Raw genomic sequence first — 21,374 nt, 5'->3', positions numbered from 1 at the left:
ACCACCGTCATCACCCGCAGTTGCAGTCAGGCTCGCCAACTTCTTAGTGCGAAATTTATCCTTTGAAATAAAATCTGGGAGTCGATTCTGTATCTTCAATCAAGGTGAAAATTACAAAAGTGAGCAAATTTACTAGGTATTGACCAATGAAATTATCAGTATTCTAGTAAATTCACTCACTTTTGTAATTTTCACCTCGTTTCAAGATACAGAATCGATCCCCTGATTCCACCGAAAGTTTCCGCCGTCGTTATTCGTCATCATACATTTATCATAATATTTATTATATATCCTATTATTATCATATTGTTAATTTATCATATTACTATTAATTTTTTGTTATTTAAATTGCAATATCTTTGCATTTTTTCTTTTTGGCGTCAGCATTCCGTGTTCTAGGTAATTTAACGTCCTAGTAACATCCTAGTTACGAATTTGAATGAATTTTTCATCTCCAAGTTTCCATTGAGCTGCGTTCAGAAATTACGCTCTAGGATACATTTTTGCTATAATATACGTAACATAACCTATAGCTTAGAATTATCTGGGCGTAATTTCTGAATGCATCCTGGGCTGCGTTTAGAATTATCATCTGGGTGCATCCAGATATTCTTTTATCCTTGTTTAACATTCGTGAACAACAAGGATAAAACGACATATGGTGCATCTTGGCAACATTTCTGAACGCAGCTTTCAATTGGTTCATTTTTAGGGGTGCGTTCCGTTACTCGCATGATGCGCATAATGCATCGTTTATCCTTGTTGCTCACCAAATGTTAAACAAGGACAATGGATGCATCATGCACATCATGCGCGATACGGAACGCACCTCAGGTTAAGTTAGGTTTGAGCAGAATTGGCGCCAACCACCAATTGTTTACGTCACATCTCACATTGGATTGACCGTTGATGTCTGATATAATTTTATCCTAAAGTTCATTTTTTGTCTGAATCCTGAATCCAAATTAGTGTCGTTTGTAGTATTAAAAATCTATAAACGCCTGCAATTCAACTAGACGATGGTTAGACGAAAAATTCCAAGGTTATTCTTGTTTCTACTTAATGTTTTATAGGTACTTGCTTTTCACGTTTATCACAATTATTTATCACAGTTATTTTACGTATTAATGTAATAATCATTAGTCGTGTAAACTATGTCTCACTAATGCTGTCATTTATATACATATTTCTATGTGCATTTATATAATAATAATCTAGTAATCTCTTATTATTTATTAATTAGTATTTTTATTGTATCATTTTTTTTTATATCTGAGATTATATTTTTTAATGAAATATCTATATTTATATAGCTTATAAATAAATTATATTTCAGTCCAGTCAAGAAGAAAAGAGCAAATAAAGACACTGTAAGTGGATGCTTTTTATTTAGTGATACAAGTTGAAACAAGTATTCTGTTCAGTTCTAACTTTGCAAAGAAATATAGAACATTTATGTCAATTTGTGTTACTACATGAAAGACACTCAATGATACATGTTAGATTAAATCTTGTATAAGTTGAATGCATTGAATTTTCTAAGTGAAATAAATTGTGTTATATATATTTATATATACATGCTACAATAAGTGTATTAAGTTAACTGTTGTTCTATATTGTTGATTTTGAATAATTGTTCTCAGAAAACTGTAATAGTGAGTAAACCTAAACTGTGGAAGAGCCAGGTGGTGCAGGAAATTAAACGTTTAAGGAGAACCACACACTTTCTTATACCTAAATTAGTTTTTGCACGTGTAGTCAGAGATATTATCCATGACTTATTTCCCAGAACGACTATCACCAGGTAAATATAACGCAAATATAATTTACAAACTGCAAATTTTTCATTATATGGTACTATTCGATTATATATTCATTTTCAAGATTGTATGATTTAATTAAGAAGAGAGCAATTTTATTTTACATTTTCTGTAGAAAAGAATGTTTTATGTATAAAAAAATCATAAAAAAAATAAAAATTTGTTTTATTATATACATACAGTCAAATTTTCATGAAATATATTATGCTCTCTTTCTTTTTTTTATTATTTTAATGTGACATGCTATATTATATTTTAATATATAACATACTATATATTTATATATATTTAAAGTTATTAGACTTATATATAATGAAAAAAATTACGGAAACAAATATGAGTCTCGATGGGAGATTCTTACAGCTCGATTATTATAGCATTTAACAAAGTTAAGTAATTAACTTGTAGGATACAAGCCACTGCTTTTGAAGCCCTGCAAGAAGCGACTGAGATGTATCTCGTGCAATTCTTTGAAGACTCAATATTGCTGGCATCACATGCTAAACGGATTACTCTTATGCGAAACGATATGATTTTAATGCGTAGGCTAAGAGGTCGCGACGATATCATCAATAGATGAGAATTTTACTTTATACAATTTTAGATAGACCAATGTTCTAAGTACCTTAAGATGCATTAAAATGTAACGAATTCTTTCTCTTTGAATAAGTTTCTTTTTTTAATAAGAGGCAATATTTTTTGCTATATAATACAGACTAACGAAAATAAATAGGACAAGGCGGGGTTTATTCCGTCAGTTTCAAATAATATGATTTACAATGACAAACAATATCTCTTTGTAGTGACGTGCTTACAGTTATATTACATAATTATGCTCCTTAAGAACACAACTTTTAAACATTCAATATGCTGTTCAGAAACATAAACATTATCACAAGAAAATGGAGAAAGCCTCACTAAATAAAATTCATTTCTAAGAAACATTCAAACATTTCAATAAAATCCGTAACTTTATGAAACTTTGGTAATTTTCGTTACATGTTGATATGATAAGTATTGCGAAGTAATTAAATTAAAGATGTCTTTATTATAAATTTTCTAAATAAAATGTTTGATATTTTTTAATAAAAAAATAGACAAAGAAAATAAACCTTTTTAATTTTTTTCATCTTTTTTTCTTTGTACTGAAAAGGAGGGGCGGCTGTAGAGAGATAAGCGACTTTATCTCGCTAAATAAAATTTATTTCTAAGAAACATTCAAACATTTCAATAAAATCCGTAACTTTATGAAACTTTGGTAAAATATACAGTTTTGCAATAATCAGGCGGATTTCTTAAACTACGAATATCGAAGCGTTGCCGTTTCGACTTTCGGCGAGAGTGTATAGGCAATTGGTATGATAAAAATAGTGTTAAATAGTAAAATATTGCGCGATCTGGAAAACAGTCACGCTATGTATCGAGTGTTCGGTTTTTGTCTTTCCACACACACGCACACAACACACAGACATACATGACAATGTTCCCTATTAAAAGTTAATAGGGATTATTTTTTCCCGATAAAAACACACGAATAGTTAAGGATTTTATAGTAGAAAAGAAAGAAATCATGTAAAATATTCTTTGACTAATTTTGAAAGGATTTCATCTCGATGGAAACTTGACTTGAAATATAGTTATCAAGATATTTAAGAGATACTCTGAGATTCTATCTACAAAAAAGTACGTTGCATTTGAATATTAAAGGAAAAGTTAGTTTTTTCTAATTTTAATATAGTCTTGACATTCAAAGAGGAATATCGCCGAACCGCGCGTACCGAACACTCCATACAATCGTGTATAATTGTGTATAATGTGTTTTCGATGTTAGCTGCAATAAGAACAACCATAATTTGTGACCACGCAAGCCACATGCGTCTCTTTGAACGCGATTTAAGAGAAAAGAACTGCCTAGAAAAATAGTATTACAAATATCGACTTAGCCGCCTTAATTTCTCGTTCGTTTCTACATATACAATATACATATATAATTCATACAATTTAACGAGAGAAAATACAATACAAAAAGGCACCTGGAAAAGCAGGCTAATTCGCGTAAATATACGTTGCCAAGTCAAGATCTCGAGGCTTCTATGAAGACACTTGTGTTGCATCTTTAGGCACATTTCGCTATATACTTTCATGCTGCCTGTCATTGTACACAAAACGAATCACAAAGTTCGAATTACGTTTTCGTATCGCAAAATTAAATACACGAAATTCAGAAATCACCGACTGCTGAATATTTTCGTAAGCAATAGTTTCAAAGACTCTTTCAAATAATGTATAAAAGACATTTAAATAGTTTGCTCAGCCAAATTTTTTCTAAATATTTTTTAAATGCGTCCTTTTGGTCTTTAAGACTATGATTATTCGATACTCATAAAAACATTTAATACATCTTGATCACTGAAACTTTTTATAAATGTTTTCTAATTTTACTATCGGGACATTTACAATTTTTTTCCTGATTCTTTTGAAAACTTTCAAATACTTTTAAGATATAAAATTTTTCAAGTGATCAGAATATCGTAATTATTCAGTTATTTGTCACAGCATCTTTTAGATTTGGACTTATTGGGGTTCGTGCGCGCGCGCGCGCGCATGCCTTACTTCGACCAATTTGCGGAATTAAATAACAAGAAGTCTTATTGTTTCACTTTTTCATGAACGACCGCACCTTGTTCACACACTTGTCCATGAAGTTTCGTTTGCGTTTAGGTTCCGCGCCCGCTGGTAACGATAACAATGAACCCGGTCCCTTTGCGTGATGAGCTCTGTGCCCACCGTATTCGCTTGACGAAATGCTCCCGTCAGAGTCTAATCCCGCACCACAGCTTCTTGATGCCTTAAGCAGCATCGTTGATTTGTCGTCGTTGTCATAGTCATCATTTTCGTTGTCACTCTGTGTCTTCAATCTTTCCTGCGCTATCTTTTTGATCCTCTGTTCTTCAATTGGATGCTCCTGTTCCGCGCATTGTCTGCTGGAACATGTCAACGACTGTCCTTCCGAGTTGGAACGTCGGCTCGGCTTCGGAGGACGTATCGGTAGAGCTTCCTTGTCATTCTTGTTCAAAGACATTTGCTTGTCCTCCGTCTCGGATTTGAACTCGTTGGGTACTTTCGATTTTATCCTGCAAATCGGCCTGAGTTTATCCTTGGATTCAACAGCCTCGATATTAGGCTCTTTCTGGCTTTCTTCAGAAGCAGGTACAATTTTATTTTCTTCCGAACTCATCGAAGGGCATTCTCGATTCTTCTCGCACTGACCTTTGTTCTGCTCTTCACCGTTCTTCGTATCTTCATCCAGCAAACCGTCCAGACTGCGTGATCTTGGCCTAGGAAGTGGTGGTCGTTGGACGATCGTGGAAGAGACTGACTTCTGCTCCTGATCCTGTTGATCCAGCAGCTCCAGCGAACGAGATCGCGTTGATGGTAAGGGTGGCTGCCGCGGTGGCCTGCGAGGTACTGCCTGGTTGTTGCTGGCACCCACCGGATGCGTGTACATGAACTTGAAGCGCGGCGATGTGGGTGGCAGGCCCATCAACCAACGGGATGGACTTGACGACTTTCTAAGTCTACAACACGAAAATAGAACTTATTGCAAAATCATGATTCAGCGAAAAATGCGTTTCTCGTTTGCTTTCTTCGGTGTTAGATAAAACAAGGATATTCATAGTCTCACATTTCTTCTAGATATCTTTCATCAAAATATTAAAAATAATTTTTAGGAAGTTTAGAAATTTTTAGAAATAAATATTAATTTTGAATTTTCATTGATTCGTTATAGAATCTACTATACTAATTATACTATGTATATCGTATCATTCAAAAAATTTATATTTTCATATTTTAATCTTAGGCTTGTAGCCCTTTTTTCTTTCTTTTTAAAATTTATTGAGCCTTATTACTGTTATAAATTAATATTTTCATTTTATATTCCTATAATTCTAATATTGTGAATTCATCTCAAATTTTCTTATATCGAACACCGAAGAATTATCGGATTATATCATGCAAAATTATATCTTGCAGTTTCACCATTTAGATCAATAAATATAAAATAAATAATATAAATAATATAAATATGTAAGCATTGACGTCTACGTGTAAAAAATTAAAATTATTGCATTTGCTAGTATATATATTTTTTAAATTTTCGTAAAAAATCAATTATAGAATCATCAAAAAAGTTCGTTATTAAGATTGAAAATTAAACGTGAAATCTCTATGTAATTATTTTGATTAACTTTTAGTAATGTATTATCTATTAGTTAAGAGATATTTAATTAAAGGATAATTTTTTTTATTCTACATATAGTTTGTGTAATAAACATCTGACACTCAAGTAGAAAAAAAATTTATCTAAACCTTCACCTTAAATTATACATCTACATCACAGACACATATCTATCTACGTGTAACATGAAACTGAAAAAGTGCAACGATATCAGATACCAGGGATTGATTTAGCACAAGGATTTAGCAAAAGCGATAGGATAGTGATATATTTTGTCACCGTTAAAACATTGATAAAAAATTTGTATCGCTGACTGACCTAGTCATGATTGTCATAGAGCGATTCACAATCTTGGCTGCGTGAAAACAAAAATTAGCATTGCGTTAGTAGAGCTCGCTTCCAAATCGCATCGTAAATCGATTCGTTAGCGGCCAGTATAACGAATTTGCTAACTTTTAGTAATTCGGATCATTAAAAATATTTATTATTATCTGAAATCTCTCATCGCTTAGCTCTCTTTTGAATATTTTTACGAAATCTGAACTATTAAAAGATTTTCGGTCTATAACGATAAATCTAGTTTGTTATTTATTATTATAAATTTTCCTTGTGTTCAATTATTTTTAATAAAATTATTCCAAATTATTGATAAACTCTTTTTTATTCGTAATAATTGATTTAACATCAGACTAATGTGATCGAAACTGAGTTCTTGGTATCGGGGTGTTAATGGATTCTGCAAATTTTAGAATTTTTTCCCGGACATTGACGAATCGATTCGCTCAACTCAACGTTAGGGTTATATGCTAAATTATCAGGAATAACTACCTGCTCGATATGGCTGTGGGCGGGCCGTCTAGTCAGTCTCGCCCGCCCGTGGAATCCTTGTCGCTGCCCCTGCTTTCGTTGCTGTGCATTCGCTGATAGTTCGGTGGCTGTCGCATATTTGTGTTAGCCGGTGTGCTCGGTTGGGTCACGTCCTTGGGAGCCATGCTGCGCGGAATTCCGCTGGACAGATCAGATCTCATAGGTATCTCACCTCGCATAAACCTGCACAATGATGAAAAGCAAACATCAAAAAGTTATCTTAATACTACAACAGACATAATTGTCTTATTTAAAATAAAATTTTCTTAGAAAGTGACTAGTGAATATTTCAGCTACAACTCTTGTTTTAGAGAATAAAAATTATCTTCTTCATTCTGATCAAAGTTATTTCCTTTTAACAAAAAAAATTATAAAAAAGAAACTAATTACTTTACCTTTCTAATTTGTCTACGCAGGCGTCTTGATAGTCATGAATCCAACGAACACCGTTAAAATGGCAAACCGCGCGCATGTCTTCAGGAAGTTCTTCAGGTTCCGGCCATAGAAAATTGTCAATGATCGGGATTATGTTGCATTGTGATTGCAGCGCGGCAACAATTTCCTATAAGATAATAAAAAATAAATTGATACTATACTTCGCAAAAGTTAAACTTTGCAAAATAAATTAAATACTTTCAATTTTAGAGTATTTTCATTTGCTGAGAAAAAAAAGATAATTAGTGAAAGATGTTTTTTAAAGCTATCTCTTCTTTACTTTTAAATTTTCTAAAACATGAATTGAGTTAATTGAGAATTTATTCGTTTCTTTTTTGCGACTTTGAAACTGATAAAACGAAAAAAGCAAGCATACATTTTTAAACAATTTAATAGTGTATAATTAAAGAGACTGTAAAAGCATTTTAATATTTTTCTAACAATAAAAAAATACGATGAAAGATATTTAGACTCACCCTATGTACCCAATCCTTGCACTCGCTGTCTTGTATACACCTCTCCAAAGCCTGAGGTGTAAGTACGAGGAGGAAGTGTTTGGCCTGCCTGATGCTCTGTAGCAAGTTATTGTCAAACTTGCCGGCCTCAAGCCTCTCAACATCAATGAAAACCGTGAAGCCCCGCAGCTGTAGATGTACCTTCAACAGACTCGCCAGTTGCGAGCCGTTCGATCTACGATAACTGACGAAGACGTCAAGGGACTTGTCAGGCGATTCGTACTCGCACGAACTGAACTGATTGTGCTGCATATTCTTGATGGCGTCGAGTATCCTGAGCCGATGGATACTGTTGGTGATGCCACACTCCGCCAGTAATTGATCCTCCGAGAGATTTCGTATCGAGTCCTTGTCTACCCCGGCGTTCAGCATGCTATACGTGTAGATGGAGAACTCCTGACCGATCGACTGGAGGAAGCTATTCAAGTTACCGGTGTCGCGACTACTGTAGTCAGCCATTTTCTTCAGGTTCTGCAGCTCACGGGCGAATCTGCGACGCATGATACCGTTGGTCAGACCGATATCCTCGCGCAGATTCTCCTCCGTCAATTGCAGCAGCAAGTCGCCATCCACTCGGCTTTCCACAAAGTTCGGGGCTACCTCGGCGAAACCGATCTGCTTCACCCATTCTCGAACGTCCTCAGTAGACCATAAAGGCACTTGCTGGCTGAGTTTATGCGGAATTTCTTCGCCGATTAATCTTAAAGCTTGTGCTGCATATTTAGACGCAATCGCGTTCGGACAACTGGCTACTTTCTTCAACGGTTCGATCGCGCCGATCGTTCGGAAGATATCAGTATTGCCCTGTTGCTTCTTGATACCTGCCTCCATGCAGAAGTGGAAGGCCGCCAGATTGCGAGCCTCCTCCCGCTTAGAGCTTAGGACCGGCACAAGCCTCTCCAGCCAGTTCTTACTCTGACCATGTGCGTGCGCTAAGTTCGATTTAGCGAATTCGTAGGGATTGTGCGACGTGACGAAAGGTTCGACGAGGTCGAGGGTGCCAGACTTGAGAACGGCCGCCTCGATCTCTTTGTTGGCGACCAACACGGCGATCGCCAGACAGGCGTAATACTTGATGTTGTCGTCGTTGTGAAAAGCAAGCGGGAACAACCACATTGGTACCTTCCGTTTGATCATCGCTTCTTGGTTCTCAGCTCCACCATACAGCGACAGATTCGCTAACGCACCTGCACAATGGCGCAGAGTTTCCACGTCATTTTTTCGACACTCAAATAGCACCGCGTCCAAACCACCTAGCCTAATGACGTCGCTGCAGGTACCCTCGCTGTGCTTGAACAAATGCTCGAGTATCCCGGTGCCGACGCGCGCGTGATCCACCGAATTGGCGTTCTTCGTGCACACACATGCGACGTTCACCACCTTCTCCAGGCCGTTCTCCACCACGTGAGCGCGGTTTTCTGTAGTCAAGCATTGCTCCAGTAATCTGGCCGACGAGAACTGCAACTCGTGATCATTCGCCACGCAATTTGACATGAGTAGATCAAGACCGCCGCGCGTCCTCAAGGTGTTGCACAGGGTATAACCCAGTTCATGGCCATGTGTAGGCACTGCCCAAGCCTTCCGGATGATCTCGTTCACCCTGTTCAACAGTTGTGGCGCTTTGCTGCCGCTGTTACTGCTCTTGCCACTGTCGGCGCTCACCTTCAACCGCTCCACGAAACTGTCGAGCAGGCTGCAATACTTGGCGATGGCACAATCCACGTCCTGCGGATTCGACTTAGAGCAAAGTAGATCCAAGTCATCCAACGGTAAGGACAAAAGCTCATCCTCAGCGGTCGGTGGTCGCATGCCGTTCATCAGTTGATTTACCGCGCTCGCAGCACTGATCATCGATTTGGATGAACTCACGCCCGACTTGGACGCGATCGTGATGCTCGATTGTGAGCTCGATGCCATGTGCTTCTCGTGGTTGAAAATGCCGGTCGAGGTGACTGTCTGCCGCTGCTGTTGCGCCGCCATCGCTTTCTGCACAGCACGAAAACATTGTCCGTTCATCAGTTTTGAAATCTTGAGAAAGATCATCAAGGATATTGCTAAAGAGGTTTTTGAGGAAAAAACTTGAGAATACTGTCGAGTTTGACAACCATTAGGAACTCGGATTGCCAATGAACGAGGAATAGGTGAATTTCAGATGCTTTAAAGGATGTTCTTCTGAATGATCTTTACAATCGTTAGGAATCCAATGTAAAATAGATGAAAAATGGAGAAAGTTATCGGAAATATTGGTTTCTCATTCATCGTTACATTAAAAAAAAACATTAGAAATTAAATTTATAAGTACATGTTCATTCCTAAAAATATAGAAAGATATTTGCTTAATTAAGTTTTCAGCAAGCAAGAATTTATATATTTTTTATTTAAATTAAAATAAATTTATAACAATGTTTTTTTATTCCAAAATAAATGTTTACTGAATAAAATTATGTTATTGTTTTCTTCAGTTCTATAAATTTTACACTTTGTTTACCATTCGCGAATCCAGACTGCACTTCCTTAGCATCATCCTGAACGACTGGTAAGTATGATTTCGACGTTTTACACTTCTCACAGGCTTCTCGAATCATGCGAGTCCACTTTTCGACTGGGGTCCGACTGCGAGCTCGTCGGCGTTTAAATCATCGCTCGTTGCATCGCTTCTGCATTAAACAGCGACGCAACCTCAAGTGCCAAAAAGCGGCGCAGCCGCCGGCCGCGGTTTTCCAACGTTAAGAATGGCGATTTACGATTTAGATTATCGGTTCGCGGACATTTTAACGCGCGTTCCTTGGTGAACCGCCAGAAGCGCGAATGTAAGCCGGGAAAATTATACGTCTCGCGTTTTTTCACAAAGTGATGCACCACGACTATTTCATCAAGATGTTCGATTATCCGAAGAGAGTTTTGTAGTTTTCCATATTCTTCCTAAAGTTTTTATGAAAAAATAAATTCTATTTACTTACCTTCTCGGAAGTAAAAGAATCGCTCTGAAGCTTCATGGTAGAAGCTGCCATGTTGTTACTCTCCTGATGCGAGAGATCACCAGCCTTCAAGCTTCTCTGCTCCTGAAAAAGAAATATATTCAATATTTCTCCTATTAATCGCAAACTTATTTTTTAATTTAAGTAATAAATAAACAAGATCTGTTTGAATTGAGTTATTATTTGAAATTAAAAATCAAAACATAAGACTACGAACCAAGCCTTTTTTAATTTTAATTAATTTAATTTTAAATGCTAAAATTTCTATATATAATATAATTTATAAACAATCTAAATCAGACCCCGATGTTATTCTCAATGTTACACAGAAATTTAAAAATTCTGTGATACAAATAATAAAAACTGCACACAATACTCTCTTTAATGTCCAAAATTAATCTGAATATATCGTTCCTTGCAATCAGTGGAGACATTATCGTAATAAATTCATAGTTATCGTCCTATGTAAATAGTGGCGATGATATCCATAAAAAGTCAGCCAAATATATCAAAATATAAAAAATTTGCAGAAGTTAAAAGAACATTTTAATATATGATCTTAACATAATAGTGGCGATTTGGTGAGTAATATGTTAGACTTAACAATTAATAATTCGTCTTCTATCAATTATGTCGAAATATTATTACAAAAAGTTCTCCGATTTCTTTGTACTAATATCACTCGCAATCAAGAGATCTTGCAACAGAGAATCCAGAATTAAACGTCTGATTTAGATTATTTATAAATTAGATTCTATATAAAAATTTTAGCTTTTTAATAATTCGTCTTCTATCAATTATGTCGAAATATTATTACAAAAAGTTCTCCGATTTCTTTGTGCTAATATCACTCGCAATCAAGAGATCTTGCAACAGAGAATCCAGAATTAAACGTCTGGTTTAGATTGTTTATAAATTAGATTGTATATAAAAATTTTAGCTTTTAACGTCTAGCTTTGTTCAGAGCCCTATGTTCCGATTTTTTAAAATTATTTAAACCGGTTATTATATTACATTCTTATTATTTAAATTTATTCATTAGAGCCTTACAGTCCGATAATTTAAATTTAATTGTTATTTTTTAATCTCAAGATTTAATATATTTGTATAATATAATCGCTCTTCTAGAAAACCACACGAAAATTAAGAGAAAAATAAAATTTTCATGAATCTTAATTGTAAAACAATATTTTTTCTGATTAGCTAACAATAAATAATAATTATTCTGTAATGAACATCGACTTTTTTGATGTAATAATATAGTAAAATAAGGTAAAAATAATGATATAATTGTACGATAATGATTTCTCGTGCAGAAACAAGGAATGAATATACAGAAAATATATGAAATTCTTTTTTGCTACATTTCTATATGTTCATTTCTTTTTTCTGCACGAGAAATCATTATCTTACCAATTATATCATTATTTTTATCATTTACATCACTTTATTACATTACATAAGAAAAATCGATGTTTGTTATGGAATACCTAATTATTGTTTATTGTTAGCCAATCAGAAAAAAATATTGTTTTAAGAATACTGAAAATTTAATTTTTATTTTTATTTTGCAGTTTTAATTTAACTTAATTTTATTTTTCTGACATAAAATCATGTCCAAGTTCGGTGATGTAAGCTATAATAAATATATTATATTTGTTAGCTCTATGACACTCTGTTGTAAAGTTCCGCGCGTTGTAGAGAATTAGCGTGTATTATCCAAGGTCCACTTATGACGCTAATTTGCAGTGGCAGATAGACGATAGCATCTCGTACCAAGAGAGTACAACTGTTGCACTATACTCTGGATGATACGATTTTTTTCGGCGTTTCGATATGTAGCCGCAACACGCACTTCACGGACAGAAATGCATAATTACATATGCATTTCTGTCATTCTAATCTTTCATCTAACAGTTGTTCATCTCATTCGAATAGTGCAAAGAATCGAGAAATCGCAAGAATATTGTGCAAAAACATTTATTTATAACGCATGTATAATATATCGTCAAAAAGAAAACGTAACACAATTCTACAATCATATATATATTAAAAATAAATATTTCACTCTTTAAAGTGTTTTGCTTTATTTACCTGAAGTAATAAGTAAATTTCTTAGAGATGAAATTAATATCACAGAAAAATAATGAATATCTACGTACATAAGACGCGCGCGATAAGCCAAAATTCATTTTAAATGTTTTAATATATTAAAACATTTGATCATTTATAAGATTGTCGTTATTACATTTATTTTTCAATCTGTTATACTAAAAAAAGAATACCTTATCGTTGCAGAGAGAACAGGAAGCGGGAGTATTTTAATCTTATTAATTCTAATTCTTAATCGCGATCAAACCAATATCTGATACAGATAAACGTCAAGCATCCAGTTATACTAAATAATATGTAGATATCGAATACCCAATATAACACCAATGTCTCGTTCCTATCACTATCACCGCTCTTCAAGAGTATCGGAAAATACAATGGTACTTTCCCTCTCGAGACTTCGCGATACAATGATCGGCATTGTGGACGGCTCATCGGTCTCGCTCGTTTTGTCTCCTCGTCATCGATCTTTCCTCTCCTTTCTGCCACCCGAGATTCTCCCGACGTATTTCTCTAAATATAATTTGAGCATGTCGTCACAACCGCTTGTGTTACGCGACGCATTAAGCACAATTCTGCTATTACACTGATCTTGCTACCACCTTGCTTTGCAATTCATGACGTCAATGATAATGCCGTGAATGAATATATATTAACGGATAAAAAAAAGAACGTTATCTCGTCGCAGAAATCGCTCCATGGAGCTCACAACTGAGTAATATAAAACTAACAGAATAATAATTAATTACCGTCTCAATTCTTATGTTACATTAAATTTGAATACATTTGATATTGAAATTATTCTTGAAATAGCTTCTCATTAGCTTCTAAAAGCATGATATTTATTCTGAGATCGGACAGCAATATTTATATTTTTTTTAACGCTGCTATTTTTTATTTTAATAATTCTTAATCCTGTATCATTTGTTTTCTTTTTCATAGTCATTTCGCATGAATTGTTTTCTTTTTCACAGCCATTCAGACAAATTTCTTCGATTGACTTCCCGCTTAAAAGTGATGAACATTCGATCGCGCAAGGCCAGCTTTGCTTTATTCTTAGCTGAATCACGTGCGGTATTTTAAAAAATCGCGAGTGACGTGAACAAACCCTCAATTTTATATACATGGCATTCCAACCCGCCAGCGGATGTTTTCAAAGATATTTACGCCAACAACGAGCATAATTCCATAAGAAAGTTCTCCTTAATGTCCAGTTCGATTTTGCGAAATTATTTACTGAAACTACTGACTTATTACGATTTAGTAATTTATCGAGAATATCGAATATTATTTCGAAGATGTTTACGCTAACAACGAGCATAATTCCATAACGAAGTTCACCTTAATGTCCAGCTCGGTTTTGCGAAATTGTTTACCGAAACTATACTGGCTTATTACGATTCAGTAATTTATTGAGAATATCGAATATTATCGAAGGCAAGAAAAAGAGATGCGAATTAAAACTTTCTCAAGACTTACCACTCGCGAATTTTCGAACTGTTTTCGATGCAATACTCCACGATGTATCGGCCACGGTGCGCTCATATTTTAAATGAGATTTACATCACCCTTTTGATATGAAAATAAAATCGATGACGATAATGATTTTTTTAGACAATTAAAGATAAATTACGACGCTCGAAATAAATATTTTCGCAAAGTATAATTTATTATTTATCGAAAAAATTTCTGGAAGAAATTTAAGCATATTTGTCGATAATTTCAACAAAATTACTCTCAATAATTCTTTTTTTTTATTAATATTCTTAATTAAATCATCAATTTCATAACATTTGATAATCAATTAATTTTTACAAAAAATTTATCTTTTATTATAATCTTTATAAAGTTATTTTAAATTCTTTTTAATTTATCTCGATAAAATTACTTTAACAGTTTAATTATCTTGGACTAAATCACTTTCAAATATTTTTTACATAATTACTTTACTCGTAATTAATCTCACATTTATCACATGCATTCAATAATCAAACTACTTTAAAACTAAAATTCAAAATTCGCCTGATAACTATCGAATAAAAATTATGATAATTATAAATTTGTAAATAAACCGTTTCCTATCGAATCGTAGAAAGCACGACAGCTTTGGATCACCAAGTGTGATGGTAGCGCGATGCAAACTAATCTAGACTGTGCTTAAGTATGATTCACTACCCGGCGAGAGAGTTTAATTTCGTTACGCATGAAGCAGAGAGAGGGCAAGAAAAAGAGAAGGAGAGAAAGAGAGAGAAATGCGTTTCCGCACGTCAATCGCGTAATCGGTGCAGCAGCTTTTTAACAGTGATCCCACCATTGCTGCTATTTTTCGACTAGCCTAGAAATAGTTTACGAGCGAATGACGAATTCTCGCTCGCTATCGAATTCGCGGACGGTACTAAACAAGAATTTTAATAGCCCGTTCGTGATTTTAACGCTCACGTCTGCAATTTCTTACCGAAAAATCATTATAAATAGCAATTTAGTCAAATAAAAAGATATTATAGCAGATACAAAAATTGTAATCGTAATATTTGTTTCATTGCATGGAACGTGTTTCCATAATAAGATCGATAATTATTCAATTAATGTAATTATGAGTCTGTAATAATTTTGCGATGGTTATCAATCAAAATATTTTTAGGTAATTCTACAATTGTGCTTATTTTATTTTTGCAAGTACATAAAGTGCATAATTATTCTCTTTGTGTAACATATGACGTTCGTGTTAAAAATACAGCATTTGTTTTTTTCTATCTTTATGCTAAGTAATTATTAAATAGCTGTTCGATACGTCATCGTATTGATATATCAAAGTTCGATGATCTACTCCACTTTGAGCAACACACATTGAGGTCAAAGTCGAGGCTTTTGCGACTATACAATGAATCTATATATACGACACACTGTTATTCCATCAATTATCTTCGTAAACTCGATAGCAATTCAAATTTCCATGATTTATATTATTTATAATAATATGGCTGTTTTGCCGAGGTTGCACAAGGCATTTATCGGTTTCCTATCTAGTTTTTTATCATCGCGACTTTTATTGCTCCACATCACGATACTGATAGCCTCTATTTTTCAGAAAAACTTGCGGGCAGACCCTCGCGTGTCTCTGGCAATGTCCTTGAAAATGTCGCGGTCGACTGGTTATTTAACTACCACGAATGCTCGCTCTATTTCGGTTGCGGTCTACCAAGGTAGTATCGGTGACACTTAGCAGTTTGTAATCGTCGCCTCTTGGCACATCTTCCGAGTTCTCACCGAAATCTCAACGATGATCTCACGTCGCGTCATGTCGCATCGTGAATGAACGGCAAACCAACAACAGACAACTCTGTCATCAAAATACATGATTCTATTTCAATATCCGAACAACGAGATGTTAAATACACTATCTTGTATGTTTTACTAGCAGCACTGCGTTTCACGAATTAAAACTAATCTGATGCGAGAGCAACAACGAATCTCTCTTACTTCTTCTCATATTACTTAATTATGAAGCAAAGGAAAGAAGATCTTTTCGCGCGATTAACAGCGAGAAATAAAGATATTTCATGCTGACGTTTGACATTCATTTTTAGCGTCAAAATAGACTATGTGGTTAAAATTGACAAATATCAAGGATCTTCAAAGACACCTTAAAAGGTGCCATTTCATAACACTTTGAAAATTAACATCACTGATCACGTCTCAATTTTGATGCTAATGTTTAACGCTAAATCCAATTTCTAGCGTCAGATTATTCGATTCAAGAGTTTGGACGTTACATATATGACATTATCATTTTCATACATTTGCACTGTCTAGCGTCAATATATATTTTCACTGTCTTATGCCCGTTTCCACCAACGCAGATTGACTTTATATTAATCTCGGTTCAACTTACTCTTTGTCTTTTTCTAGTTCTAAAGATTAGAAAAAGACGAAGAGTAAGTTGAACCGAGATTAAAGTTAATCTACATTGGTGGAAATGGGCATTAGTCATATATATGTAACGTATTTTGACACTGAAAATATAACCGTCAAACGGCAGCACAAAAAGACATCTTAATACGAGACTGCCCGGTTCGCCTAAAGGTTGGCTGAGTTTAATTTAAAGGCTCAAGATTGTCGTACCATTTGTGAAGTGACTTGATTGCCCAAGATCCGAGGATGAGGATAATCACGTTGCATCGCCTTGCTGCGGGGTCTCAGACTTGGAAAAAGACCCCGGGCCAGAAATCTCGCTAATTGCTGTCCCATGCAACATGCAACCAACTAACCGACCGACCTATCAATCGACTGACAACGAGTAATGTCGCGAACAAACTGTTTCTTCGAGGGGGTAGCGGATTATCGACCCGAGGGTTGCGACGAGGAGCACTCGGTTATCCCCGTGACTACCGTCTCCCCCTTCTCCAACGTTTTGCTATAGAAACAGGAGCGGTGTTTTCGTTAAAGTAGAAAAAGAAGCAAGAAAAAGTAGACTCAAAACAAACTAGACTTCTTACTTGGCGCTTTTAGAAAAAAAAAATTTTTTTTAATTATTTTAAAGATATTTTTTCTTTTATTTTTCAATGTAATTTTCTTTTAATTAGAAGAACATATAATTGGCGACGGTTGAAAAATATATGTTCACTTCAAAACGTAAAGTAAAGTTTCTAATAACTGATATTGCGATATTAAAATATTTTTAAACTAACCTCGTCTTCTCTCAAATTTTAAATAGATCACATATTAAACGAACCACTTTTATCCTGATTTCAAGAAATTAGATTTTACGAACGTTACGATGTAGTTCCATGAATTACTCAGGTTGCTTTAAGTGGAAAATCCTTCTTAGTTGTCGTTCTCTTAAAACCGCATGTTGACGCATAATTTCCAATAACATCTTATATAAGAAGATACTAACATAGTATGAAAAGATATAGATATACAAGTATAAAGTACAAGTGCATGCTTATGAAAACTTAGACTTCTTCCTATCTTTTGCGGTATTTTCTATAGTAAATAAATTAAATGCCTTGCAAGCTGCCAGAGACACAAATATATTCATAAAATGTACATAAATGTAAAAAAATTAAAAATCATTAAAAAAAAATTGGTAAATTTTTATATCACAAGCAGACTTAGGACGACTTTGAGCAAATTCCAATTGATTCAATCAACGGTTAATTCAACTGGCTTCAAACAAAATTTTCAATATCCAATTAATTATTCTTAATTTTTAAAAATATTTTAAACGTAATTTTATTCACTGATTTTATAATTTTATTTCTAAATTACTTAATCACTATATGATTAAGCTAATCGGAGTTTGGTCGAAGTCATCTTTATAGAATTTCATGTCTGCTCCAGTAATGCGACATCGAAGACATCGTTCTTCTAAGTCTGGCGGCATCTGTCGGAGAAGCTTTCAAGCCGTGAATCGTACAAAGATAAGTGTAACGAGATGTATTGTCTTTTATCAGAGAGAGATGTACATACATGGTGTTCCTCATTTCAATTTATTATACGTATACGATCAAACTCATGGTAATCGTCTCTGAAACATAAATGACTTTCACGATACACATCTATCAAATTATTTTGCGTAATTTCGTAAATTATACAGGAAAATGATTTGTGATGAAATTGCAAAGCGCCGAGAGAATTCGCGATTACTGGCACAGGCATCGCAAGGCCGGCACGTGGGGTCAAGGATAGTGCGGCGCGTAAAAAGAAAAAGAAATAATAGCTGAACACACCCACGAATGAAGTAGCACGCAACCGCGTTTTTCGAGTCGAGCACACACCTTTTTGTCCCAGGAAAGACGACGATTCATCTTCCCTTCCGAGACGGTTTTTTTTGTTGTCGGTTGAATCTACCTACGTGATTCACGCAAAGATGCCATCAACGAAGGAACGCCTGTATGTTAAGAAGATTAATTATTTTTTTCCTTGTACTCAAAATAATGCAAAACGTGATATTTGGAAGATTAAATGTTCTTTTGCGATTACACTGTAAATTAAAAATTAATACTATACGCGATATATGGAATATGTGCAGTTGAAAGGCTTAAATATTTCTTTGTATAATAAAAATTAAAATTTGGAATGCATGTAAAAAATATTAATTGTTTTTGTATATAATAAATTTAAAACTATAAACACAAAATAGAATTTTTGTGATTTTTTAAATTTAATATGAAAATATTTTATTTTTATTATAAAAAATGGAATTTTATTTAAATGTTAGACAAATTTTAATATAGCTAAGAATTTAAAATTTAAGTTGTATATCTAACCGTATATCTACAATGTACGATACATATTACATATCGCTCCCTTGCTTAAAAAATGACACAACTAAAAAAGCGTAATTTTTTAAATTATTATCATGGATGAGTTACATAAACATTAATCTATTAATCATCAAAAGTGAACTAACTCAAACTCATAAAAATATTATCAAAGCGTCAAAAAAGATGATTAAAGAAATCATCACATCTAAAAAAAAAGTTTCCAAGGAAACAAAGTTGCGAAATAAAGTGGTAAAAATAACATTTGATCAAATTAAGAATATATTTTCTTTGTCATTTTCATTTAATTAGCTAATATACTTTCATGTCAAGTTGAAAAATAGTTTTTCACTTTTTCTAGGAAATTTAATTTTTTGAGTTGTATCTCATTTGAAGTAAGAAAGCAATATGTGTACACCTACATATATAAGTAATAAAATAGGTAGTTTTATTAGAAAATGTATTATATGTAGCAGATTAATAATTTTGTTCCGTGTACTAAATTAATAATTTTCTTCTGAATTTATAAATACCTTGATATACCTTAATTATAAATAGATCCTTTTCTATCATATTCTTTCAATTCTTATCTTTTTTTAAGAGAAAAGTCATAAGTAACAGATTGCGGGATGAATTGATTCAATCGTAGAAGCTCGATTCTACCGGGTGACCCGTATCGCGCGTGGAAGGAGCTTTCGTTTCGCGATTATTTACGCCTAGCGGCGTGTCATCTAAATTTAGACGAATTCAGCTAGGTCGGTTACTACGTGACTCTTGAGTCAGCAACATGCAAATTTCTGAACGCAAGCCAAACCGACTTCTCTTGTCGAACGACACGTCGTCTCACGATTACACGAGACCGTCCGCGGATTATCCGCCTGTCGCGATATATATGTATATTCATACCTCGCGATAGCGTGCGTTCCTTTTACGAAATCATCGCCTTGGCCGATAGTCAAGGCCGCGATTGCAGTCGTTATTAGAGAAATCGCAATTTCGACTCGCGTTACTTAGAGAAAATGTTATGCGATTTATACAAGGTGAAAAAAGATGCGCTTCGAGTCACATTCGAGTGCAACTTATCTTACTTGACTTTTAATTTGATTGATGTTTATCATTGCATTTAAATCCAGCTTAAATAAAATTGCTTGTTGGATAATATGACATTTTCTTTGTTCGCAAAAAATACATGTGTGTTTTTTCTCTCCTTATTTTTTTTCATAAAAAATCTACATAATCTATTTAAATTTTAAATACTAGGCGCAATAAAAATATTGTTCCGGTCGAAGCTGGATCTTTAATGCTTAAATAATTCAATGATTTCAGTGATTCATTACATTGAATTATTTATATAGGCATTTAATTTCTGATTCGTATTGGTTGTGTTCTCACATATACGGTCTAAAATAAGATTCTTATTGTTAAAAATATTGTATTTAAATATTTTATTAATAGAGATAGCGAATTAAATATTTCATTTAAATTACAATTAAAGTTTAATCTACAATGTGTTCTTTGCTTTTTGTTTCTTCTTTTTATCTCTTGCTCTTTCCCTCTTTCTTGCATCTGTTTATGTTTTATCAACATCATGTTTCTTGTTAATTACGTGTTTCTTGTCTCTTCTGAAATTCAATTTTTATTTCTGGTGACAACAAAGAAATAAGATAAAAGGAAGAAATGCAAGAAATAAAGAGTAGCAGAATGTAAGAAAGAGGAAGAAAAACAGCACATTGTAAATTAAGCTTAAAGATGTACTCAGGCATTTCGACAATGTGTAACAATTCAGGCTGAGTCAGTCACAATGTGTTGATTTTAACTTTGTTGTTGATTTTAACTTTGTCAAGCGAGAAAAATGTCCAGTACCTTTAGATAAATACATTTTAAGTTTTGCCTTCATTTACCAAAGATCCGTGTCAATTTTTCCAAAAATCACGGGAAAAATCGAGAGATTATATTCGCTATGCACGCGCAGTTTCCATTTTAGCGACGCAACAGAGCCTCCGATACTGTTGTGGAAAACGCAATGTACACGCGTGTCAACGACCGCAATCGTGCCTTTACCCGCGCGAGTTTCCGCACATTGCCGGTAACTTCGTGCCAAATTATTCGACCGCACCCACAGAATCTTTCTCTTAGTCCTT

The 21,374-nt window shown here is 34.2% G+C and overlaps 2 protein-coding genes across 10 annotated transcripts in view; one reads left to right on the top strand and one right to left on the bottom strand.

Annotated features, from left to right (window-relative positions):
- The first annotated feature begins 894 nt into the window (after window positions 1-894).
- On the top strand, window positions 895-2,728 carry LOC108759887 (histone H3.3-like). 2 transcript variants are annotated; one of them, XM_018505559.1, is made up of 4 exons: window positions 895-1,042; window positions 1,337-1,370; window positions 1,644-1,804; window positions 2,229-2,728. In XM_018505559.1, the coding sequence occupies exons 1-4, from the start codon at window positions 1,020-1,022 to the stop codon at window positions 2,398-2,400; spliced, it is 390 nt and encodes a 129-aa protein (XP_018361061.1). In that variant the 5' UTR covers window positions 895-1,019; the 3' UTR covers window positions 2,401-2,728. The 2 variants fall into 2 exon arrangements, with proteins under 2 accessions (XP_018361061.1, XP_018361062.1); XM_018505560.1 differs by having other exon boundaries at window positions 895-1,073.
- A 1,633-nt stretch (window positions 2,729-4,361) lies between these two features.
- Sarm (sterile alpha and armadillo motif) overlaps window positions 4,362-21,374 on the bottom strand; it is a 117,465-nt gene continuing 100,452 nt past the window's right edge. For 6 of the 8 annotated variants that reach the window (XM_018505628.1, XM_018505629.1, XM_018505626.1 and 3 more), the window contains 5 exons: window positions 10,838-10,939; window positions 7,839-9,863; window positions 7,323-7,489; window positions 6,889-7,110; window positions 5,323-5,398 (listed from right to left, as the gene is read on the bottom strand). In XM_018505628.1, the coding sequence (XP_018361130.1) occupies window positions 6,921-7,110; window positions 7,323-7,489; window positions 7,839-9,863; window positions 10,838-10,939 (2,484 nt within the window). In that variant the 3' untranslated portion in view covers window positions 5,323-5,398; window positions 6,889-6,920. Of the gene's footprint in view, window positions 5,399-6,378; window positions 6,416-6,888; window positions 7,111-7,322; window positions 7,490-7,838; window positions 9,864-10,837; window positions 10,940-21,374 lie in introns of all 8 variants that reach the window. The other 2 variants (XM_018505631.1, XR_001940059.1) reach the window with 2 other exon arrangements.

The sequence above is a fragment of the Trachymyrmex cornetzi genome, unplaced genomic scaffold, assembly GCF_001594075.2.
Source record: "Trachymyrmex cornetzi isolate Tcor2-1 unplaced genomic scaffold, Tcor1.1 scaffold21, whole genome shotgun sequence".
Taxonomy (NCBI): domain Eukaryota; kingdom Metazoa; phylum Arthropoda; class Insecta; order Hymenoptera; family Formicidae; genus Trachymyrmex; species Trachymyrmex cornetzi.
The sequence above is the reverse complement of the archived record's forward strand: the minus strand, read 5'-3'. Positions and strand labels throughout refer to the sequence as shown.